The sequence below is a fragment of the Pyrus communis genome, chromosome 2 (genome assembly GCF_041283825.1).
Source record: "Pyrus communis isolate YQ-2024b chromosome 2, ASM4128382v1, whole genome shotgun sequence".
Taxonomy (NCBI): domain Eukaryota; kingdom Viridiplantae; phylum Streptophyta; class Magnoliopsida; order Rosales; family Rosaceae; genus Pyrus; species Pyrus communis.
In genome coordinates, this window is record NC_142566.1 from 25049366 (window position 1) to 25074300 (window position 24935).

Sequence of the window (24935 nt, forward strand, 5' to 3'; positions counted from 1 at the left end):
AAAAATCTGCCTCTGTCATCCATTCAAAACAGAGTAACTTAGACTTGGTTTGGTACTGAGGTGATTATGAAAAAGCTGGTATAAAAAAAAGCTAGGAGCTGTTTTTGTGTTTGGTAAACATTCAGCTTCAGCTTTTTTTCACAAAAAAGCCAAAAACAAGAAGCTGCAAAACCCAGCTTTGAAAAATCGATTTTTTTTCACATCTGTTTTATATAAAAGTTTACCAAACACTATAATACTGTTTTTTTTTTCAAAAGCACTTTTACAAAAAAGTTTACCAAACACTCTGCTGCTTTATTTCACAGCCGCTTATTCTCACAGCACAGCAGAATCAGTTTTTTTTCAAAACACAGCAATACCAAACCAGTCCTTAGTTAACTTTGTTTTTCCCTTCTATTCTGAAAGGTGAAAGTATTGGAAATCCAGCTCAGTATATTACGAGGGGACTAGTTCAATGTAATAGTGCAGCTCTCTATCTGTACCATCCAATCCATAAGCTTATGGGAATCTTTGTTCTCTTTCTCTGTTTGGCTGACTGTACTAACAAAAAATGCTATTGCAAAAAGTTGCTTCTGAAAAAAGTTGGCACTTGGCAGCCACTGAATGGCAACATCCCACAACGGGGATGCCCATCACATTGTCGTGTGAAAAAAATTAAAACGAGCGACAGTTTGTTTAGTGAAAAGAGAAAAAGCCCAAGGATTCATATACTCTGAGATTGCTGGTGACAAAAAGTTACAAAGCGGATTGATTACAATTTGCATGGCGTCATGCAGAAGATGAACTTCCCTACAACGGAATTCGAATCACACACTGATTGAATTAGAATACTACTACAATAACATCACGTCCTCCGTTGAGGACCACATTTATTTGTTTATACACATAAATCTCTTATTAAGAACAATATACTCAAACATTACAAATGATCATCATCATCTTTATGCTTTATTATTCACATACTCATGATCATCAAAGATCAAAACTTTATACACCATTTGAACCCGAACCGCAGTGGAAAACCCGAAAATCGACCTTGGGCGAAATGGCCTGAAAGAGCAACCTCGCCGTGTGCTCTTGCTTAACCAGTGCGCCATCTTTCTCCACCAAAACCGCACCCACAATCTTCTCATACCCGCCACCACCGCCGACAATGTAAGCCACCACCGCCGCCTGAGCGGGGCCCATGCTCGGATTATAGGCGGCGGACTCCATGTACGACCCTTTGTACATTTTCCCATCGGAGTCCAAAATCGCCACACCCGACGGGCACCCGCTGTACGGCGCGTGTGACTTATTCGCGGCCTCTAAAGCCGCGGCTTTTAACTCCGCATTCAGTTTAAAATCGCCGGTTAAATTCTCGGGTTCGCTTAAAAACGACAGACCGTTTTCGAGCTGCTCTAAGAGCAAGGGGACGTCCTGTCCCAGGAGATCTTCGGGTCCGAACCGGTGGGGGAGTAAGTGGAGGAGCGGGTCGAAACTGTTTAGCCCGGAATTGTCGTCGCCGGATTCCACCGAGGTAATTAGGATCTGGATATCCTGGGCTCCGCGGATTTCTTGGAAGAACTGGCGGCAATGGCCGCAGGGGGCAGCGGAAACGGCGATGTATTGGAGCTTGGATTCCGATTGGATTGAGAGGTTGGTGATGAGGAACTGCTCGGCGTGGACCGAGTAGTGGAGGGGGAGACCAGGGAACTCGAGGTTGACGCCGATGAAGATCCGACCCGATGACCCGTACCCTACGGCGCCTACATGGAATTTGGAGATGGGCGGGCGGGCGAGGTCCTGGGCGGGCTTGACGAGGGAGGGAAGGAGCTGGAGGACGGTGAGGTTGGACTGCTTGGCCATTGATTCGGCCTCGGAGGCTTCGATTACGAATCTGGGTTGGTCCATTTCTGGGGGAGGGGTAAGCGGGTTGACCAGATTGAGGGGATTGGTGTGTTGGGATCGGAGGGAGAGATCCTAGAAATGTGGATGAAGAGGGAGGGGTGAGGGAATGGGACTTGTTTATATAGAGATTGGAAGGAGACCATGATTTTAGCAAAGGGTTTTAAAGGACAAATTTTATTTTATTTTTTAATCAAGCGAGGTTAGTAAATTAGATATTAGAAACATGTCTTCTAATATTAAGTATCATAATATAGTTGGTTGAATTTTTATTTTTAAGTTATAGCTAATTGCATTATTACAATTAATATATAAAACCGTGTTACTTATACGTTGAAAAATCTCGTCTTAGAGGTCCTTAAAATAAAGATCTTAAATGAGCGATATAATTAGTTATTTCAAGCACTAAATTATGCATAAATAGTAATAAGGAAAGTCGTTAATTGTTTTTAAGCTTAAGTAGATGTCTGGATGTTATTTAAGACAAAAACATTATTAACAAATTAATGCGACGTATTTACCAAAAAAGTTGGAACTTTTATCTTTTATTTACACTTTTAAACTAAGAATATTTTAAACTACTTACTCACGGAAGAGAAGTATTTTTGCTCACTACCATAATTATAATGTATGTTCACTATAATTATAGTGAAATTCAATGGGTGATGGTGGCGGAGATGGAGTGGAAGGGAGATTAGGGAAAGGATTCTCTCCGGATTTCTTTCACCAAGTTCTTCCCATCAAACAATCCGGAACCTTTAAAATTTGATCCAACGGTTAAAGTTATTATAACTTTTAAAGTGAGCCTCTGTTTGTAACCATTAAATCAAATTTCAAGAACTCAAATTAGTTAATAAGGAGGACTTAGTGGAAGGGATCCGGAGAGGAACACTTTTTGGGTATTAGGTTATCTAATGCGAGACATCATCATTACAAATTCACAATACAACTCAATGTGGTGCATCATATTACATATAAAAAATAAAAGTACCATTAGATATATTTTTATAAAATTGTTAGTAGCACTTAAAGAAATCATTAAAAACTAAAAATACGTTCGTCCGCAGGGAGAAGGGAGGGAATGGGCTTCTAGTTTTGTGTTAATCTTGGTCAATGTGAGATTTTATGTGCTAAAGTTTGGGATGTTTTTATTGGATTGCAATATTGCGTGGAATAATGAAATTTAAAAGATTATGGTGGAATCGGTCTGCACTTGCAGTGCAATTGATTTTAATGCAAAAGTGGATAATCACTCTCTTGGAAGTTTAGTATTGAATTGTCGTGCTCTTATGGATCAAAACTAGTCTTGTGAAATTCAACATATTTACAGTAAAAATAATTTTGTTGCTAATGATTTAGCTCGTTTGAGTTTGTCATGCAGTTTGAGTCTAGTCTTTTTTTAGCAAGCTCCTCCTTCTTGTCAATTACTAGTTGCAGATATAACTATAGTCTCATAATCTCGTGATTTTTTTATGTAATCTTTTAGTTTTTTTTCGAGCCCATGTGTCGTTGTCAACAAAACAAAAAAATAAAAAATATGCACAAAAACAAGTCCAATTGAATATTTTGAAGTGCCGATAATCGTACTTTTTATTTATATTTATGGAAGATTCCTTCAATATTCTTCATCTTTGAACCATTCCTCATGGAGTAATGTAGCAGGCCAAAATCACACGACACAAATAGGTTAGATGGAAAAATCAAACTCAAAGAAAATAACATTGTCCTTGGTTCTATTATATATAGGTGGGTCAAAACTCAAAAGTATTATATATTACAAACTATATATTTAGACGTACGTACCCATCAATGATAATATAATTACATATAAATACTGCATGACTCAAGTCAGCTTCCTGCATGCTGCATCGGCAGAAGCGAAACGTAACCAAATGAGAGCATCGTAAGCCTTTCCTCTGTCGTATTTTAAACTTTTTATTGTCGTTAGGCAACGAAAATATATAGTATTGAATTCATAAGATAAGATAAGATATGGTATATGATTGAAACATATGCTCATATATGAGAAGGCTAGATTTCCATAGGACTTAGGAGATATAAAAGTCCGCGATCTCAAGTTAATAAGGCTCTTCGTGTTGCGAGGATTGGAAGGAATGTCTATTGTAGGTGCGAGGATTGGGAGAAATGTCTATTGTAGGCAATCTTATCTTTACTTTGCAAAGAAACTGTTTCCACAATTCGAAATCATGACCTTTCAGTCATAAATGAATAATTTTTCTGTTGTGCCAAGATCGCCCTTATGAAATATAAAAGAGGAAAAGAAAACTAGCTAGCCATAGTCCACAATCTAATATCGAATGCAACATTATTATGTATATAATATTCTCTTGTACTTATATTCTCAATTTGTGTTGTTAGACTGTCAATATAATCAGCTCAAACAAAACTTCCATCATATTTACAATACTTTAGGATATGAGGTAATAATCAACCGATGAACGAGAAAAATTAAAAAGAATATATCTCAGTTATGGATTTATCTTTGGTAGTCCAACTTACCAAGTAGTTTGATTTTTTGAACAATCTTTACTGTTATCTGCACAGTTCATTTCCGGTACTACTCAAAAAGAGCATTCTCTTTTTAAAATGGAATCGTAGGTTTTTTTATATTTCTTTGGTGCATGCGTTTTGCAAAAGCCAACTAGCTAGCTGGCTAGCTACTTAAATTGGACGATAATACTTTAGATGAGAACTGTTCTCCCACATGCCCACATGCATGATTGCATGTATAATTGGATCATATGCTTTTCTTTAAATTGATTTAACATTGGATCTTTGAACTTTGTGTCTAAGTTGGTACTATTTTGTTGTCACTTATTTTGGAACTCTTCCTTGTCCCCAACCTTCCTCCTCCTTTCCTCACCATATTTTGTCTTCTTCCAACCTCTTGTAGATATTTAAAGTTTTCTGTTCTGAGAGCAACTTAAATCGAACAACATATTTCATAAAAAATAAAAATAAAATAAAAAAAATTAAACATGATACAAATTTTATTATTATAATGATTTTTCAATCCAATAATGTAATATTAAGTATAATTTTAACTCTAAACTTACACATAATATCACATTATTGAACTGAAACAGTTTGGTGATGAATCTTTTCCATAACGTTGACCATGCGTACAACTTGTTCATACACATAAAACTTTTCCCTTTTAATTTCTTCAATGAGGACAGATAGATACATATTAAACCTTTTCAACCGTGACTATTTTGTTTTTAGTTTTATTTTTCCTAGTAAAGCAAATGACTAGGATATGTTCTTCATAGAGAGAACGAAACTTGGAAAATGGGAAAGCATGCAAAGAAAGCAGGAAGGTTTCATATAACCCAAATGTGGGTTGAGTCCATATATAAGATTCATCATCTATACATAGAATTTAACAATAATAAAGATACATAATTGTTTTGAAATACTAATATCGTGACATCCCAAGTTCAACGAATGCATAATTTTCTAACTACATGGTAAGAAAATTGAACAAATTAGAACTTATAAGGGAGTGCTAAAAGTAATGGTAGTGACATATATATCTTTGAGCTCCCAAATTCTCTAGAAACCAATTTTTTTAGTACCTCTTACACATATTTGGTGTATACACCTTTGACTTTTTTTTCATCTAAAAAGGTATTAGCCAGTGGCTTTACCACTGCCCCACGGTAGTCCATCTTTTCGGAAAACGAAAGCATACACTCTGACTTCTAGAAATATAAAAGCTAGCTAGTTATATGCAAAATAATTATTTCACTACTCTGATATGTTACAAAGAGAATCATTTCTATATTTGTATCAACAAACAAAGCTTATAAGTGACGTGGTCAAATGCATTGGTCTCAGACTCCATCGGCGACCAGTTTTGGCTGGTATATGTCCTTGTTCTTTTTCTTATTTAATTCCTAGTGCTGCTGGCTCAGTTCCCATTTCTTCAAAGGTAAATAACAAGTGGAAAAGTGGAAGGGGCTCCCCACCGTCTAATCTTGGGCCTTGGAGTCTCGTTTTGGGCCAAATTGATGAACATGTCTGGTGCAGTTGGCGGGAAATCTTTCACTGCTTCCGCAAGGTTGAAGAGTGGCCCTTCTTTTGAAAAGGCATTGGATTTCTTTGTAAAGTTCGGATTTTTATTTGGTATTTTTAGCTGTTTTGTCATATGGTTTCTGGGTTTTCTTCAATTTTAAATTTTGTTATGTTGAATTCTAGTTTATGGATAATTGAGTGATTTTGTGTAGCTAGAAACCTGAAACAGTTCAGTATTGGGATAGTGAAAACCACAGAATAATTTCTTGCAACGGGATGTCAAAGTTTTTCCGAGCCAATCATCCGCTGCCATGTGAGAAAGTTCAAACGAATAAAAGTGAGTAATTGGCCTAGAATAGCTTCGTTCTCTAGAGAAGTCCCCATTCCACAAAACAATAGAGCAATTTTATTGTTGCTGGGCCTCTTTCGTATATAACTATTCTTAATTCTTAAATTTAACTTATTGCTTGATGTTGTGAGTTTTTTAAAAGGAGTTTTAACGAAAAACCCACTGTACTGTTCACTTTAATGAAAAATCACATTTTTATACTAAAAAGTCAATCCTGGTACTATTTACTTTACCCCTTATTTTGTTCTTATCATTAAAACTCAAAGTTTTCAAATCTTTTTCATTAGTTTTTTTTTTTTTTTTTTTTTAAATGTATTTGTCTAATCTAATAATTAATATAGTGTGTCAAATTAAAGATATTGAAGAATGTGGAATGGCCGGAGCAATTTCCCTTCAAGCCTCAGGATTTCCAGCGCTTTGATGAGTAAGAAAACCTCCAAGTTGTGTTTTATGCCTTTAGGTGCTCTTGAACCTTCAGTTCAGCCTATATTTATGTTAAATTTATTGAGTTCTGAAAACTAGAAGTTAATTTTGATCAGGTCATCGGATTCGGTGTTTTATGAGGCTCCACGCTTTGTGACACATATTGATGATCACGCCAATGCGGCACTGACCAAGTACTACTCAAAGGTGTCTCCTCCTAGCAACACTGCGGGAGTAAGCTTGCTGGACGTGTAGCAGTTGAGTGTGTCTCTTTAAGTTCTAGTGTAAAGCTTTGCACAGTTTCTAAATTTAAAGAATCTTAATCCTGTTTTCTGTATCTAGGTCAGTCACTTTCCACCGGGATACAAGCAAGAGCGAATAATCGGAATGGGCATGAATGAAGAAGAGCTCAAGCACAACCCGGTACTTCTTTCTCAATTCTTTAATGTAGAAATATGTTGACACTGCACGGATGATCACTTGCTCGTTTTAGATTCTAAACATGTTGACATAAACTGTTTCTCTTGCAATTTCGATTGTATCAGTCCTTGATTGGTTATCTTTCTTACGTTTTTGTTTTGGCTCAATGACTATCCCCTAATTGATCTAACTTTGTAGGTCTTGACAAAATATGCTGTGCAAGACTTGAACGTGAGCCCCAAACTTCTGTTTGAAGACAATTCCTTTCATATCATTACTAACGTGGTATGTGTATCTCTTTCCGTCTCTTACTACGTTATGTGAAGATTTAATGTTTTATCTGCTCTCAGAGTTGAAGAAATTTCTAATTGCAGGTTAGTGTCGATTATGTAACAAAGCCTCTTGACGTTTTCAAGGAAATGTGCCGGATTCTTAAGCCTGGTGGAGTTGCTATTATGATCTCGTCCGCTTTAGTTTTTCTAGTTGTTTTAATCTTTCAGGTCTCCCCTCAACGAATTCTAACTTAGCGAAAATGTCTACAAACAGCTTTTCCAACCGTTGTTCCTGGACTAAACCAATCTCGATATGGACATCAACCAGTGATGCTGATCATGCTTTGCTTGCGGGGGCATATTTCCACTACGCTGGAGGATTTGAACCGCCTCAGGGAGGTCGTCTATTATTTTGTTCCAGTAACATAAGTAGCACCTGCTCTCTCCTAATTTTCTTTCGGATACTATGTCTACTTATGACATATAAAGCACAGATCATTAGCTCAGCTTCACCTATGACAGTTCAACTCTCTGATAATCCTGTTTCCTTCTTTTTGCAGATTCGATTTTGCTTGAACAATATGATGTCTTCGTTGGAAGCGGCCTCAGCATCGATCATATTAACAGTATGGCAAAGTTCTATATGGTTTACCCAAGGACCAAGTCATGTAGGGTAATGCAAGGCGTCGAGACTTAACGGTAGTTTTCTAAACTGTATGCTACTTTCTGCAGGCTGTGGATATATCTCCGAACCCTGGACGCTCGGATCCCAGGTACTTTATATACTCTAGAAAGTTATCTGCAGTATAGAGATATCGGATTCGAGAAATAATTTCTTCTTCCTCCAATCGATGGCCTGATTTCAAGCAGAATTTATGTCAATGGCGCAAAACCAAGCGCGTGGCGTTTTAGGACTCATACAACCGACCTCACTTAGTGGTGTGATAAGGCTTTGTTGTCGTTGTTGTTGTAGTTGTCGTAGCCAGTGCGTCATCCTGGCAAGTTTGCTCTTATATTCTTTTCACTCCAATGTGCATGCAGACCAACTGAAGTGATTACATTTTTTTGAAATGTAATCTCTTTAGAGGTGTCCGGTCTTTGCTAAAAGACATACGTTTCGAGAAATCTCATTTTTATTCAATTTTGTTCAACTTTGGTCTCGTTTATTGACATGATTGATTATTTAGGGTCTATAGACGTTCTTTAAGGTACCGTTTGGTACGTGAGACGGGACGGAACAGAGTGGGACAACGCGTTCCGTCCCACGTTTGGTGCGCCTAAAACGGGTGGAACGAGCTGTTCCACGGGACGAGTTTTGGGTGAATTTTCGTTCCACCTCACCCCCCTGGAACGACTCATTCCACATCCGTGGAACACAAAATTATAACATCTCCGTCTCCTTCTTCTTCCTCCTTGTTTCCATCCGAAGGCATCTTTGATCTCGCTCCGTTCCGTTCCGTCCTGTCCCGTCCCATCCCGTCTCATTCTGTTCCGTCCCGTCCCGTCTGCATACCAAACGATAAAGCTTCCATTTTAGGTGTAGTTACTCCGTCCAAAGTTTGATACTTCAAACGTGAATTTTTTAGATGGTAAAGCATTGTTCCGTCCAAAGTTTGATACTTCAAAGGTGAATTTATTCGCCTTGTTCGTTGCAAAGTTGGTCTCCCTAGTCGGCAAAGTCGGTGCATTTTTTAGATGGTAAAGCATTTAAATAGAGTGCGCGCGTGAGGGTAGTTGCAAAAGCTGCCAAATTGGCAAACATATTCAAAAGAAATAGATCTGTGTCCAAGAAGCTGCAAGAACCACTGAAACAGAAGCATCCTATACCATTAAAAGAAAAACAAGAAAAAAAAAAGCTGATAATTGAGATTCTATTCTCGTATTTTTGGACGTCGCTTCAATGTTGTCGGTGTTTTAGCGATTAGATTTAATATTCACATTTGTTGAGATTTTTAATTTTCAATTTTAACTATTCATTTTTCATGTCATTCAATGCTTCGTAGTAAAGAGTGATTCTAACAACAAAGCTTCTCGCTTTGCGAGAATTGGAGGGGAACGTTTATTGCACGTAATCTTATTATTGTTTTGCAAAGAAATTGTTTTCACGACTCGAACCTATAACCTTTCAGTCATAAATGAGCAACTTTTCTGTTACATCCAGGATCATCCTCGTAATTCAATGCTACATAGTATTGAAAAAAAAAAAATTCTCATTTTCTCATATTTGAGGTTTTCTCCCTCATCAACTGTCGTATATGTGATTTGAACTTCGAACTTCCTCTAATAGAATGGAACTAAGTGCGCTAAACCAAATAATCGTGTGCAAGTATTTGAAAACTCAGTTTCCTACTAGAATTTCACTGCCTGTCAATCATCTATCCATCCATAAAGTCCAGATAGAAAAAGAACATACGAATATGTACACTGACTACACCAGTCACAAACAAAGACTCGTCGAAAGTCATCAAAAGATAAGAAATTGAAAACAAACAGAAGGTTTGTTGTGTTTGGAAACTGGTTAAGCCCGACCCTGCTTGTTCCGGCGGAAGAGTTCCTCCGTTTGGGCGTTCTTGAATGCGCTACAGGCGACGAGATAGACGCAGATGAGGATCACCACAGCCACAATGAGGATGACATTGACCCTCCTCCATTCTTTCCTCAGGTTTCCCAAAAGTCCAGCCCTGCAGGAATTGCAGTTGTAGCACAAGAGGTTTTGGTCATTGTTCCATATCAAGCAGTCCAGGTCAGCTCCTGGGTTCACTGGGTTTATCCACAGTGTTGGATTCACATAGTTGTATCCACACATTGTTGGAGGTTTACAACATCCTGACTGTAAAACCAACAACAAAAAATTAGCATAATCCCGCAACAATATTTAATGTTAGCGAGAAACACTTGAAAATCAAACTACATAATGTATCCACATATTGTTGGAGGTTTACGATATCCTGACTGTATATCCAACCACCAGGCTCCCATCAATTGATAATATCAGTGAGAAACACTAAAGAAACCAAACTACAATAAAAAATACCCTTGTCATCGGGAGTGCAATGCCAGTTGGGTTCAAGGGTCAGTTTAAAACGGGGTCGAAGTGTTTTTACTATAAAATAGTGTTCCGAGGGGCGTATTTGTGAAGAACCTTAGAAACAAAAACGGCACCAAATTTTGTCAACATGTGAGTCTAATACGCTGGCAACCACAAGATGTTCCTTTTAATCTTCTCCAATGATTCCTTCAATAGAAAGTTACAAAATGTGTCCCTGATTATGCTATTTTGTTTACTTTAATTAAGTCTACCATCTAAGATTTCTTATAATAATTCACAGAAAGAAGATATCATGGTGAGTGGATCCCAGCTAATTCATGGACCATGTTGAAAGGTTGATATGGGGCAATGTAGTGTGGGCTAAAGTTATAGACACAATTGATGGATCCTACTTTTGGAAATATTTTTACTCACTACCTTCGGTAATGTTCATCACTTTATTTATTATTGTTAGATAAATTTAATTTTGAGATTTGTGTTTCGAGATATGTATAATAGATAAACACAAATCTTAAAATTTAAACTCATTTAATGATAAGAATTAAGGCGGCAAACATTACGACTACTTGAAGATGGAGAGAAAAAATGCACTCATATAAATTTCAGGAAATCTCTGGCTTTTAAACTTCTAGTGATCTTGTTCTGTCATGTTCTAGTAGCCTTAGATTGTGACATTTTGGAAAGTATAGGATTAAGGAACTAAAGAACAGTTTGGATGCATCTTTAGATAATGTCATTGTTTTATGCTAAAACAAAAACCAATTAGTGGCATTTGGGCTTGTTTGAGACAGTTTTCATAAGAAGCACTTTTACTCATAAACACTTATGATACAAGTATTTTTATTGTAACTAGCAAATCTTTTACTAAAAATAAATTTTTCTTGAAAATCTCTAGTAGGTGCTTCCTAAAACTCATGACAAATTCTCTATAATGCACTTCTACGACCCTAAAAAGCGTTTTTAAGTTTTTTAGTTCAACATAGTCATAAATGCTTTTGATTGCTAGAAAATACATTTAGGATAATACTAAGGAGTCCAAATTTCTAAACCAAATGATGTAGATGTTGATAATTGAATTATTACTTAAATGTTGATTAACGTGTTTATTCTTTTTATTTGTGACACATCATTTAATTTTCAAATTTGATTTTTGTAACATTATCCGCACTTTTAACTCCTAAACAGGTATAACTGGTTCTTTACTTGTCATTAAAGACTTGTATTTCAAGCTGTTCAACCAAAAGATTAAGTAAAAAAATGCCATCTTTCTAAAAAAATGAACCAAAAAAGGAGAATCATTTTAGATATTGAGAGAGAGAAACTAGCCTGAAGGGGTGAGATGTGAGCAAAGAAGAACTGATCAGCTGACATGTACTGCTGTGTAAGCTTAGGGCAAGTATTAGACTCAGCCAAACAAGTCCTTATTTTCTGCCAAGTCGAAGAGTCAGTAACATAGTCCCTCAGCCACTTGGAAAACCCTTCAAGCCGGTACTCCCTGTAAGCGCTGCCGGGCACCGCGTAGCTGCCGTCCGGCCTCGTGACGGTGAAGGCGAAGATGAGCAGGACAAGGAGCAGGATTATGAGGGCGGCCATGCAGAAAAGGTAGAGAGCCAAAAGACCCTGTTTGTTGAAATAGGCGCCAATGAAGCCGGCGAGGCAGACGAGGAGCATGAGGGCGCCGAGGATGAAGACTGGCCACCGGAACGAGCGGATGCACTCGTTGTCCGGCTTGGAGGCCAGCCAGATGCCGGAAGACATTATTGGGATGGCGCAGAGGAGGGCTATGAAGTTAAGAGTTGCGGTTATCCTGTTGCTCACTCCCATGGTGCGGGACAGGACTACTTTGGAGGAGGAAGAGAGAGGGTGACCACGGGGGAGGGGATTGGATTGGATTGTGGGATGGGATAGTAGGTGGGGAAGGGTTTTGTGTTGGTTTCTTTACTTCTTGTTCTGTTTTTGGTGTGAATTGTCTTGGTTCGGATTGGGTTTTATATGCTTTGGGATTTGGAGGGTTTGTGCTGGGGCACTTATTTTTCTGTGTGCAATGGGAGGAGTATTTGTAAGTAGGGTTGTGATCTTGGTTAAGGTTTACACCCCAAATAAAGGACTTTTATTTCTGGCTTAGAGAAAGAGGAATTACAAAACAAAATCACTACCACAACTCGACTCAAAAAGAGGATACCAAAGTGATCGACTGAGAGAGACATATAAAATAAAGACGCTAAGATGACAACATTTGAAATGAAATATGCGTCACTATATGAAAAAAAATGTGTTGCAATGCATGATAAGTTTGAGACACTGTTGGTCACTGTTCATGTAAATAATATACACACTCTTAACACATAATCTTTGTACATCAATGAGATGACCAAAACCTATAATAGGTCGTCTCAACCATTTTTCTTTTAAGAATAGTGCCAAATTGAGTGACAAGCCAAAATGAAGCACGTTGTGGAAATTCACAACTAAATATAAGTGTTTAGAATTATTGCAACATAGTTGGTTAGAAAAATGAATGCCCCTTTGTTGAAGTTGATCATCCGTTGGGAGCTTATTGAAAAAAAAAAAAAAAAATCCTCCAAACTAGAATATAATGGCAAAGTAGAATACAACGACATCAAATAATGGAATCCAAACTTTTAATAAGAAATCGACGGCGAACAATTCAATAGCCATCAGAAAAACAAAAAAAAACTTCAGATGCAAGCTTCCCAAACTAATATGTCATTTTCCTCATCCTTTCGAAGAGACATCTTTAAAATCTCTTTGGCTAACTCTGGAGAAGTAGAAGAAAAAAAAAATAAAAGGAACAACTCATTTTCCTATTCGAGTAATGTTTGAGATCTTAAAGTGAGATAGAGGAGCAAGCGCAATAGCACCAATGACATCCACAATACGCGAATTCAACCACTTATCAATCCAAAGAGAAGTACTAGAACCATTCCTAATCACCCCTGAAGTAAGATATAAATAATGAATTTAATACGAGGCCATATAGAAGATAGAGTAGAAACGACTATGTAACTGAAATTGCTCTTGAAAATAAACGCTCCATGGAGAACCAAAAGTAAAAACAACCCATCCAAACCTTAGGATGGCATTAGTATTTAGAAAACAAAGATCACGTAATGGGTCATCTCAATCCCTAATGTTAACTGTGTCGCCATCCAAACCTTAGACTGATTGTTTATTAGTTTTTAAACTTCCGCTTCAAGTAATTAAGAAACAAAAAAAAACATTATTCTCAGAATAAACTCGCTTTAGGTAATTATTCATGAAAATAACTTGAAGTTTACTTGATAAGAAATATTAATAAATTTGATTAAATGAGTAGGACGACTTATCATGGAATTTAATACATCTTTCCCCTTGATACGTATCCATCCAAGAATTTCTAAAGTGTCCAACTTTACTACAGGCCGTTGAAATTACTAGAAAAAAGTGAAACCGCGATTCTCGGCTGTCCGCAAAGCAAAAGCGCATTTAGCGCGATTTCAAACACGCCCCAACCGCACTCAAGTCAAGACGACAGAACTCCCGGGCACGAGAGGATCGTCGGCGGATTTTTTTTATGATGATTATAAGAATTTTTTAATCATATCCGTTCATTATATATCGTACAGTCAATTCTCATCAAATAATGTTTTTATTCAATTTTAAATAAAAATTACAATGATTTCTGAATGTATAATGTACATTGAAAGAATGTGATTTAAAGTTTTCTAGAAGTCTCACAGAGAAGAATCGGCGAGGATCCTCATTTCACGGTAAATACAACATGCTTGCCACGTGACCTAGGCTCAAGCCTTCACGTTGCATATATTTGATTGGTACTTGGAAGTATCACATCCCAACTCACATTTACCAAGGCTATTTTGGAGAAAAATTGTCACATCCCAGCCTGGGGCGGATCACTTCCCAGGCCCGCTCCACCACCGTAGCACGATATTGTCCGCTTTGGGCTTACCATTCCCTCACGGTTTGGTTTTTTTTGGGAACTCACGAGTAACCTCCCAGTGGGTCACCCATCATGGGATTGCTCTAGCCCCTTACTCGCTTAACTTCGAAGTTCCCATGGAACCCGAAGCCAGTGAGCTCCCAGAAGCCCTCGTGCTAGGTAGGGATGGGAATATACATATAAGGATCACTCCCCTGGACGATGTGGGATGTCACAAAAATTTTCAACATATTCAACACAAGAGATGCTACACTACATGTCAGTGAAAAGAAGTTTTATTTTTAAGTGTTCCTTCATAAGTCCTCCTAAGATCACTTGACACAAAGCGAATATATATGGCGTTCTTGCTAATAATATAATTTTATGCAAGAAATTAAACAAGTTATTTTAAGATTAGTATGGAATGTTACAATGTTTGTGTATCAATGTCATGTTAGTCATTTTAATTCATGCAGTTGTGATCAGAATTTTCATGGTACAAAAAATAAATCAATAGAGATTATTTAGTTATTTATATTATGATTAAGTAATTAGTCGTTTCAAATAATTGTTCATTTGTTTAGTATAGAAATATGAGTGAACGGTCTGAAATTTAATTATTTATTATAAAAATGATGTAGAATATGACATTATGCTGTGTAAATTCGTTAATCACAAATAATTGGACAAGAAAGTGCAAATTTCAAGCACTAAGGAGATAAACTCAATACTAGAGCAACTCTCACATGAATCGAATTGACGTGAATTTATGTGGAAATCATATAAAAAAATCTTATGTTTTTATAAGAATTGTTGCACATGACGTGTCCGCGTGTTGGTAACCAAATTATTCTAGCCTCAAATTATTGTTCTAATTAGACCGTGTTTGGCAACAAGTACAAACTAAATCCTCATACACGAATCATTTGTTTGGTAAAACGACCATTTGAGTTTCCCGCGTCTTATTAACCTTTCAATACCCCCTTGATTCCTAAAACCCCCAAAACCTAACAGAGAGTTGCAGAGCCGGAGCGGGAGAAATGGACCAATGGGTCCCACTCTTCGACATCTTCTTGACCTCCCCGACTCCCGAATCCGAAGCTTCTGCGTGGCTAAACCAATCTTTCAGCGCCTCATCGTCATCGGCGACCCCAATCACCACCGGCTCCTTCCTCTCGTTGCTGATGAAACCTCTGGACTCGATAGTCGCCGACGATTCTCTTCCCTCGTCTTCGGCTTGGCCTCCAAGCACAAACAGGTGAAGGGTCGAAACCCATTTTTTATTTTTCGATAATTTTTATGTGGTTTGGCGACTGATTCTGAGGTTTGGTGAACAGGGTGATGTTTATACAGACTCTGCCGAACATGGTTCAGTCGCGGATTCTTTCGTTTCTGGGTTTGGAGCGTCAGAGGTTTTGCAGTCGGGACCTGGCGAGGCTGGCGAGGACTGTGTTGGATGGAAGTCAGCAGCTTGATTTTTGGGTTCAGAGGGCTGCACGCAATCTGCTCGATGGAATGTCCGATTCAAGTTATGAGTGGATTAGTGGCTTGAGTTTGGAATTCGAGGAGGATGAATTTGAATCCTTGCCGGGTTGTCTTAAGGATTCCTGGGCTTTTGGTGAGTTGGTTCTACCTTGGCTTCCTGTATCGCCTGAGGAATTGAATTCGAGGACAGTAACTGGTAATTCTGAAAACAGTGATGAGTCGTCAAGTCAAGTTGAAGAGGATGAAGATGTGGATATGAATGATGTTTTGGAGGAAATGAATATTGATGATCCAATTAGTGTTCATCTTGAGCCTGAAATTCAAAAGATGGCAGTTAGTTTGAAAGCACAGGTTGCGGATTTTCAATCAACTTCTAAAACTGCAGGCTTAGCAAATGAAATTCGCAAACTTTGCTTAGACAAGAGAGGAGATTCTTTGACGATTTTGGATCTGATTGAACCATGGTTAGCTGATGACGAGACTGCTTCAATTCTACTTTCTCATCTAACAAGCGGAAGTGAAGAAGAGCTTGCTTGGGCAAGCCAGGTTCTGTGCTCGGTCATCCTTCCCAAATTGTTGGTACTCGAGGAACCAGCTTCTCGAGTGCTAGTGACTGCAACAGTGGAGTACTGCAAACTCCATCAAAGGGCCTGTGAATATGCACTCTTATTTCCACTGATTCTTCGACAGGATGGCATCAATAATCCCATATGTGATGTGATCGCGAGGATCATCAAGGAAAGTTTGCACCTGGCTCATGCTTCTTCTTTCTGTCAAAAGCTCCTGTGCGGAGAAAAAGATGAGAGGAGAGTTATCTGTCTCCCTTGCCACCGATATCTGATAACCGATAAAATGGTATGGACAGAATCATTGTTTACCCTGCTCCAAAGCATTTTGAATCATAATGTTCATTTAACACAGAGTTCAGTTGATCATATTGTTTACCAGGCTCAGCAATTGGCTGAAATATTTTCGAATTCTCTGAAATTTGGGAACTTTTTGTTATGCTTAGTCAACAAATGTTCTCCGTTCTTGAAGCCTCACAAGCTTACATTGACTGAAGTAGTCGAGCAAAACAAAACCTTTTTAGCCAGATCAATATTAGGAAAATTGGCTGGATTGTAGCTTTTGTTAATTGTAAATCTTTGTCTCTGCTTTTTGCTGTAAGCCTCTGTCAGTCTCGGCGAATGTACATTTTCAACATCCTTCATATCTTATTTCAAACCTATTTTTGATTAATTAGCTAAGAGTGAGCCTTTTTAATTATTGATCTTCATTCACTGAAATTATCTAAGCTGCTCGTTTAATATTTTTAAATAATGGGTTCATATTATCAACCAAAAAAACTTTATTTGGCCATCTTGTCGAGCATCTGGTAGACATCTGTCAATTTTTGCCAACATATGTCTACAACTATTATTATTTATATAGGCTTGTCGAGGATTGATGCAGGATGCTGTGAAGTAATGTTGAACACTGGCAAGGCTTGTCAACTAAGGTATTTCATTGAGCACATTGTGCGCACAATAGAGTCCCACACAAGAATCGAGAAAAGGTAAACATATATGATAGAAGAAAAGAAAAGTAGGAGAAAGAGGAGGTTGTAATTTAGTTTGCCTCAACTATTTATAGAGGCCAAATACAATACACAAATAAATATACGTGGGGTTTTTGAAGATGTTAGGGTAAGGGCTACCAATAACCCCATGTTGACTCTGCCAACACATTATAAAAAGCTAGTTAAGCTTAGAGCAATTTAAAATTTCTAGTAGTAAATTGAAATAAGTCTTCAAGTTCAAGAGGCTTTGCTAAAGTGCAGGCGAGACTACAGTGATGAAAAATAACATTACTTAAGTACCTTGGTGCAAATTCGATCTCTTTCTCTTTTAATATTTAAAAATTTACCTCATTAAACTATCGTTGATAAAAAAAGGCATTGATAAAGCTTTCCGATTCATTTATTAAGAAAATGAGTAATCATCTATACAAGGATCAATAATTTGAGTCAATTGTCAATTAATTGACTAATCATCCTCCTCATTTGTCCTTCTTGACATTTGCTTACCATCTAATTTTGTACTTCGCAAAATATAAGAAAGTTTCCCGCTGCCGCGGACGGCGCCAAAGCGCGCACGAATAACGCCATCCTGCGACCCTACTCTAACCACATGACCGTTGGGAGGTGCATTGCTCCTCATGCGCCGCCGCCGCTCCCAATTCCCTCCCCACAGCTGCGGCCTTCCGAGGGGCGCGGAAAGCACCGTTTAACGACCCATTGGCAGATGTATACGTAGATTGCATTTCCACGTGCGTTGGAGGTGCAATCACGCGTGTACATCGGCGCGTAGGATTTAGTTATCTTCTCCTCTCTCAACACCCATTCGACACCTGAGAGAGATTTCCACACTGCACACCTTTGCTACGGAGGACAGTTTCGTACTTTTAGCATCACCTCCTCCATCTCCAAAAACTCAACCGAAACTTTTTCCCTCTCACAGCAAACCGAATACGACGGTCGCATTTGCCAACTTGCGCCGGCCGCCGGGGTCACTCTACGCGCACTCAGGACCGCGGACTCTCCAATGAGGCTACGATCGCCTACGGTTCTCGCGCTGTTTTTTCTTTTTCTCTGTCTTTTCGCAACTGTTCCCACCGAGTCCGCCGAGTCGACTCAGTCGAACTCTGTGGCCGTGGCCGAAGGGAGGACCAATGCCGGGTCGAAGAACTGGTCTCGCGGTGGGGAAGAGGATAGCTTCGCCGACATGATTGATCGAGCTCTGGAGCGGGAGTTCTCCGAGAACGAGGAGACCCAAGGTTCTTTCAGTTCCCGAGCTTTTCATTTCCTCGTTTTGGTGATTTTTTTTAAACGGCTTTCAAGTTTCAGTTCCTCGTTTTTGCATGCATTGTTCATACTGTCTGTTTGGTAGTATGAAAAATGTAAAATTTAATTTAATTCGGATGGAAAATTTGGAGCAATTAATGGCAGTTGATATTAATTAGGTGTAAATTGTTGCGCAGAGGAGGATGCCAGCGTCTTCAATAATAGCGTTGCCGAACAGCAGGTAGGCACTCACTCACAGTCACATGCTCTGACATTTTCGGCTTCAAAGTTATGTGTGGTGTTTAGATGATCGAGCTCGCGGGTAGAACTTGCCTCTACAAACCGGCATTGCTAAAAAACCGGCTTGTAATTCGATGCAATTGATCAGTACTGTACACCCAGAAGCTGATTTATGAACGTTTGAAACCGGCATTGCTAAAACCGGCTTATGATGATCGCTTTAAAGTAATACCTTTGACAAGCTTTAGAGTGAGCTAACAAAAAAGGAAGATGCTTTAGATTGATCAACGAAAGAAATGTGTACGCCGGATGCTATGTTTATAGTCTTATCACTCCAAAATTTCCCATATTGAAATATTGTAATATTGTCTTGCATAATCCTTGGCCCGAGATTGAGAGCTGTAACTATTTGTCTATTAGGCTGTTCTGGAAACCGTTGCAAGAGTCAAGTCCAAGAAAATGACAGCAAGGAGGAGAAGTATTACTTCTATCTTGTGATTGGAGATCAAATATGTAAACTTCAGTTTGTGGAAGTTGTAATTGGATATAGGAATACTTGAAGTGAGTTCGCTGACATCTTTGTGAGCCTTATTTTAGGTCATTTCAGTTTCATGATGTTTTCCATAATGAGAATGGAGAAGAAGATATGCCTACATTAATAGATCGAAAGGTGTGTCTTTATCCGTCATTGGAAAATTTTGTTTAGTTCACGTTGCATTTATCTATTGTAACTTAGATAGGTAACAGATATAGTTTTTAGAATGGATAAAAGTAAATTATTGTAATGTTCTTAACAATTGGTGATGATGCTCGCATACTGCTGCATTGGAAAATATATACACTGTCTTGCGGTCGAAGTTGATACTTTTTGGTATGCTCAAATTTCTTTTATTAGGACAATATCTTTACTATATCCAATCGCAAGTCAAAATATCCTGTGCTGCAATTGAACTTGAGGTTAGCTAACGTTTTTATTATTATTACCCTTTCATTTATGAGTGACTGAAAGTTTTGGCTGATATATCCTCTTCATATGTTCAGATTGGTTTTGGACCTGGTAGGTGTCCTTGTTTCTGCAACTTGTGGTGGAATTGCCTTTGCCTGTGCTGGACAACCAGTCTGTCCTCTATCGTAGCTCTTTGCATTCTTTTATAATAAGTTTCTATTTGAAGACTTGTTTTGCTTTAAGATCCTCGTATTCTCGAAAAAGTGACCACTCACTATCTTATGTACTGGTTATTACTGGATATTTGCTAGCAGGATCTGTCATTGGACCTGGAGGCTTGAGTTTTGTCTGTGAAATGGTGCAAGTATGTTGTCATATGATATTTAAAGTATCTTCTATGCATTACTTCTATTTCTTTATTAAAATACATGCATGTAGGTTGAGACAGTGGCTCAGTTTGGGGTGATCTTTCTTCTTTTTGCGTTGGGTTTGGAGTTCTTAGCTGTTAAGGTAGGCATGTAAATTGAATGTTGCAGTAGCCCTCCGGATTTTGTTGGTCTATTAATTTGGGCCATGATACTACTCTCTTCTTTTCAAGTTTGCAGCTTCGGGTTGTTTGAATAGCAGCTGTTCTGGCAGGTCTACTGCAAATTTCCCTATTTATGTGTTTGTGTGGAATAACAGCCTCGGTATGTTTACATTTTACTCAAATTTTTTTTCTACATATTTAATGTGAAAAAGGTATCTAGACTTTGTTCATCCAATGACGGCATATTATGAATGTTCCTACTATCTTTCTTTCCACATAAATCTGTGTCTTCAATGGATGTCTAATGGGACAGCTGCATGCTATTTCCAGTTATGCGGTGGGAGGCCTTCAGAAGGGGTAGTTATTGGTGCATTTCTTTCTCTGTCTTCGACAGCAGTGGTGACTCTCTTTTCCCTGATATCTCTATATTATCTCATCCCCTCCTTACGTTTTTATTTGGGGAAAATATATGGATTCATGACCATTTTAATTTTGTAATTCTTGCAAATGTGTTGTGGTTGTCTTCAGCTTATGTTATTCTGAAATTAGTACCTTCACAATTGTATACACAGTATGCATAGAATTTATTTGTTCTCATTCAATAGGAAGCATTATATGTACTTTTTATGGAATAGTTGATAGTCCAAGGGGTGATACTGGAAAACAACCTTGCCTACCTCTCCTTTAGTCCAATCTCATTTGTTTTTCTGTATCCTTGAATCTTGATCTTCCTGTACCAACCTCTTAGTTTTTGTATTATTTCATCTTTTTTTTGGTCTGCAGGTTTTGAAATTCTTGATGGAAAGAAATAGTACCAGTGCTCTTCATGGTCAAGTTGTGGTCGGCACTCTTATACCGCAGGTATGTGATATAATTTCTCACTTTGCAGAATCTATCACTGCTAGGTTTTGCAACTTAGCAATTAGTATTTAAACAATAAGTGAAATTCAGGCTTATGATTTCACCTTATGTGACCTACTAGGACGTGCTGTTGGTTTGCTATTTGCTCTGCTTCCAGTTCTGGGTGAAATTCTTCAGGGAGTAATATCCATGAATAAATCGTAAGCAACTGTTATGCCAAGTCATCCTATCATATGAGTGCAAACAAATGTTTAGTTTATGGCTTCAACCTAAAGGATACGCAACTGGACACATGTTATCAGCACCAAAGAAGGGGGAAAAGGAGAGCAGATGCAACCAGTCTTAAAAGGCTGGTTGCTGGCCTGTTATAGCATTTTATGTGCTTAATAAATAAAATAATCATACGTGATTGTTAAACTAAGTAATACAAGTGGTTGGGTTGGTTGTGAGCAAGGAATTTATACACACTTCTGTGGTTCCCATTCTCTTGGGCACAGGAAAATGTGAACTGGATTTTACTTTCGAGTTTCTATAACTGCCTCGTGTCTCTTTTTACATACCAGTTCATTATCACAGGCTGGTGATTTTGCTTATGTTTTTGGCCACCTTGTCCATATTAGCACGTACTTGTGTACCATGGTTCCTGAAACTTATGATAAGCCTATCGTCTCAGGTATTGATATATCTTCATTTGAATGCACTCTGGTGCTTTAATTTTAGAGATTGTTTTTGCTGAACAATTTCTGTTTGTCTCATTTCCTATCTTCTACATCTTCCGTTTTATAGGACAGACTCATTCAAGTAAATATACGTAAGTAAGAGAAACAGACTATCATCAACAAAGGAAGAGGGAACGTAAGGGGATTGGGGTTACCATCTTTGTTAGTTGATACCTAATCCCCTAAATGTCTTCCCCCGGGGGTCTGTAGTACATGCTTTCATGCTTCCACACGTCTATCTAATGACTGCCTGGAAGGATGGATATAATATGCATTTTTCTTTGTTATTTCAGTGGAGTGATAAGCTGGGTTTTAGCCCTTGAACTGGGTTCCTTTGCGGCTGGAGTGATGATATCAACAACTGGTCTTGGTCAGCATACGGTGGAGCAAGTAAGATATTTTTTATTCGTTATGTACGGATAGCTGATACAGGCTTTACAAATTGTTCTCCTTGCATGCTTCATGATTGATGATTCTAGGAAATGTCCTACATAAGATTTCTACTATCATAGTAAACAATTTAACCGTGCTTGAGTTCTAAAACAATAGGATGTGAGCTCCATTTAACATGTTTTGGTACATAGTATTGAATTTTTATCGTCAATTTGTCATAATATTTCAATTCAATATTCTAATTTTACATTTCTGCTCTTATTTGCGGTCCCTATCTTTCAGGTTGAACCCATTCGCAATTTCTTTGCTGCTCTCTTTCTCGCCAGCATTGGGATGTTAATACATGTTCATTTCCTTTGGAATCATGTTGATATTTTGTTAGCAGCCGTTATATTGGTAATCATTGTAAAAACTGTAGTTGTTGGTAGCGTGGTCAAGGGATTTTGATACAATAACAAGACTTCCCTTCTTGTAAGATTTCAACACTGTTAACACAGCTTTATATTTATTTCGTGCATTTTATTGACGGCAGGGCCTTAGGTTATCCCATATGCGTAGGTTGGGATGTCTCTTACGCAAATCGGAGAATTTGCTTTTGTTCTTCTAAGCCGTGCCTCTAATCTTCATCTAGTTGAGGTGAGTGCTTCACCTATAAATTGCATTCCTAAGAAAGTTTATAAAAGTTAACTTCCTTACAGACACCACCTAATCTCGGGATTTAACTTAAGCTTAGTGTAAAGGTGAAATTGGAACCGAAGGTTTATCACTATTGCAGGGTAAATTATATATATTGCTTCTAGGCACAACAGCTCTTAGTCTGGTACGTGAGACATCTCAAATGTTAATTGCGTCTCAGTTTGAGATGCATGGCCTGTTCAAATGAATATTTATTTTTGTAATCTAATGGTGCAGGTCACTACGCCATTGCTTTTAAAGATAATTCCTGCTGTTGTCCATCTTGAGGTGTTGCTGCGGTGGTTCTCCCTTGATAGCTTGAGCGCGGTAATCATCTGCACTTGAATGTTTACTTGCTAAATTTCACCATGCAAATATCTGTCCACTTTACATTTCTTCCGCATGAAGCAAGTGTAAATTGAATATGATTTTCTCCTCCCAGAATGGATTTAAAGGAGATGGTTTTCGCTCAGACAGCGCTAAGCGTCTTGCTATCATGCTCCAGGGATCTCATGATTTATAATATTAAACGAACAATGAACCAGAAAATGCACTTTACAGCCTTCACCTGATGGGGTTGTTAGTATTGAAGGGTGCAAAGGAGGTCGGTCGACTGACTGAAAAGTTTCTAAACTGTAAAGCTCCTCAAGTGAAACTTTCCATGCATCATATGATATAGCAAGAGTGAATCGTAATGCCAATTGAGACCGGGAAAATGAGAGCACGCCCGATGGCCAGCGCGAGAAAATTCTATTCTTTGTGAAATAGTGTTCATTTTGTAATTTTAAATCGATCCCTCCCCCCTTCTCCGTTGAGGTTGATAATTTTTGGTTTTGTTTTGCCATTTTTCTTGTATATTTTTTCTTCCCTAGTTTAGAATCAGTGATGTACCCAAACTCAAATGTATCATGGATTTGTTCTTATAATGATACCACAGCTTTCTTTTTCTTAATTTTGGGTTCTTGGGATTGTGTTTTCTTTCGCTAATTTGATTGGAAAATGTGTAAAAACTATGTCATTTGTATTTTCCTCAACACGGCTGGAGACATATTCTCGTTTTAGGTAGACAAATTCTATTGATGCATAAAAGAGTACACAACGGCTGGAGAGAGATTATCTTGTCATCCATTCACCACATGACAAGTGTCTGTTAAATGAGTTGGAGAGAGATTATATTGTCATCAATCCATCGTGTGACAAGTGTTTGTTGAACAAAAAAAGTCACTAGACTTGTCTTAGTTGCAAGACAAAAATCTCTCCAACCTTTGAAACCTGAAAGTGAAGGCTTAAAATGTGAAATACATTCGTAAAGTCATGACTAGTTTTGTTTCTTTTGTTATGGGATCCATCTCTTCACTTCTTTTTTTCTTGCTTAATTACTCCTACTCATTTGATTTGAAGCCAAAACTGTTAGTCATATACCATGCAGAGATCTTAAAACTTGAAACGTCCGTCCTTTAAGCTGAAAAGATGGTCGTTTCTGAAAATCTCACTTATTCAACTTTGATCTCATTTAGTGAGTGGCCCTTTACCACAGTGGTGAAAAGGTGTTGAGTTATTGCATGACGGTGTGAGCTCAAATCCCGTCGGTAGCTAATCTAACAAAATCTATTGTTTGACCCAAAAAAACTTTGATCTCATTAATTCACTGTTAATTATTTAATGTACAGTACCACCGTTTTTAGAAGTCCATTAGTTCGAAATGTGAAACTTAAAACATAAAAAATAAGCGGTTAACCAATCCGGTACTGGAATCCTAAAGTTTTAAGTTGTAAAGCAATCAATCTTGTAAATAAATTGGAGCAAAAGCTGAAGAAAACTAGAGTTTCGCAACACATCCGACTTTCACGTCGTATTAATCTTCAACTATCAACAAATGCGAATATGA

General features: G+C 38.0%; 2 protein-coding genes and 3 pseudogenes across 6 annotated transcripts; 3 read left to right on the plus strand and 2 right to left on the minus strand.

The window, feature by feature from the left end:
• Positions 1-702: 702 nt before the first annotated feature.
• Positions 703-1997, minus strand: LOC137748725 (cytidine deaminase 1 pseudogene; annotated as a pseudogene). The gene has a single exon (XR_015958338.1). The product of XR_015958338.1 is annotated as a cytidine deaminase 1 pseudogene (transcript).
• A 3930-nt stretch (positions 1998-5927) lies between these two features.
• LOC137747007 (uncharacterized) lies at positions 5928-8505 on the plus strand (annotated as a pseudogene). Its single transcript, XR_015952967.1, has 8 exons — positions 5928-6014; positions 6616-6698; positions 6814-6961; positions 7040-7120; positions 7316-7402; positions 7492-7575; positions 7662-7780; positions 8118-8505. The product of XR_015952967.1 is annotated as an uncharacterized LOC137747007 (transcript).
• Positions 8506-9718: 1213 nt separating this feature from the next.
• On the minus strand, positions 9719-12587 carry LOC137748870 (tetraspanin-2-like). Its single transcript, XM_068489057.2, has 2 exons — positions 11765-12587; positions 9719-10219 (listed from the first exon to the last, which is right to left on the minus strand). The coding sequence occupies exons 1-2, from the start codon at positions 12260-12262 to the stop codon at positions 9908-9910; spliced, it is 810 nt and encodes a 269-aa protein (XP_068345158.2). The 5' UTR covers positions 12263-12587; the 3' UTR covers positions 9719-9907.
• Positions 12588-15306: 2719 nt separating this feature from the next.
• On the plus strand, positions 15307-17548 carry LOC137746510 (fanconi anemia group E protein FANCE protein). Of its 2 annotated transcripts, XM_088688854.1 has the most exons (3): positions 15313-15636; positions 15716-16718; positions 17295-17548. In XM_088688854.1, exons 1-3 carry the CDS (start codon positions 15419-15421, stop codon positions 17328-17330), a joined length of 1257 nt encoding a protein of 418 aa, XP_088544980.1. In that variant the 5' UTR covers positions 15313-15418; the 3' UTR covers positions 17331-17548. The 2 variants fall into 2 exon arrangements, with proteins under 2 accessions (XP_068342635.2, XP_088544980.1); XM_068486534.2 differs by lacking the exon at positions 17295-17548 and having other exon boundaries at positions 15307-15636; positions 15716-17105.
• A 511-nt stretch (positions 17549-18059) lies between these two features.
• LOC137748821 (K(+) efflux antiporter 4-like) lies at positions 18060-23999 on the plus strand (annotated as a pseudogene). The gene is made up of 20 exons (XR_015952968.1): positions 18060-18125; positions 18212-18677; positions 18882-18925; positions 19345-19402; positions 19522-19594; positions 19820-19881; positions 19966-20040; positions 20159-20234; positions 20309-20380; positions 20476-20559; positions 20730-20798; positions 21183-21264; positions 21385-21460; positions 21837-21965; positions 22273-22369; positions 22655-22843; positions 22931-23008; positions 23148-23192; positions 23285-23374; positions 23490-23999. The product of XR_015952968.1 is annotated as a K(+) efflux antiporter 4-like (transcript).
• Positions 24000-24935: the final 936 nt, after the last annotated feature.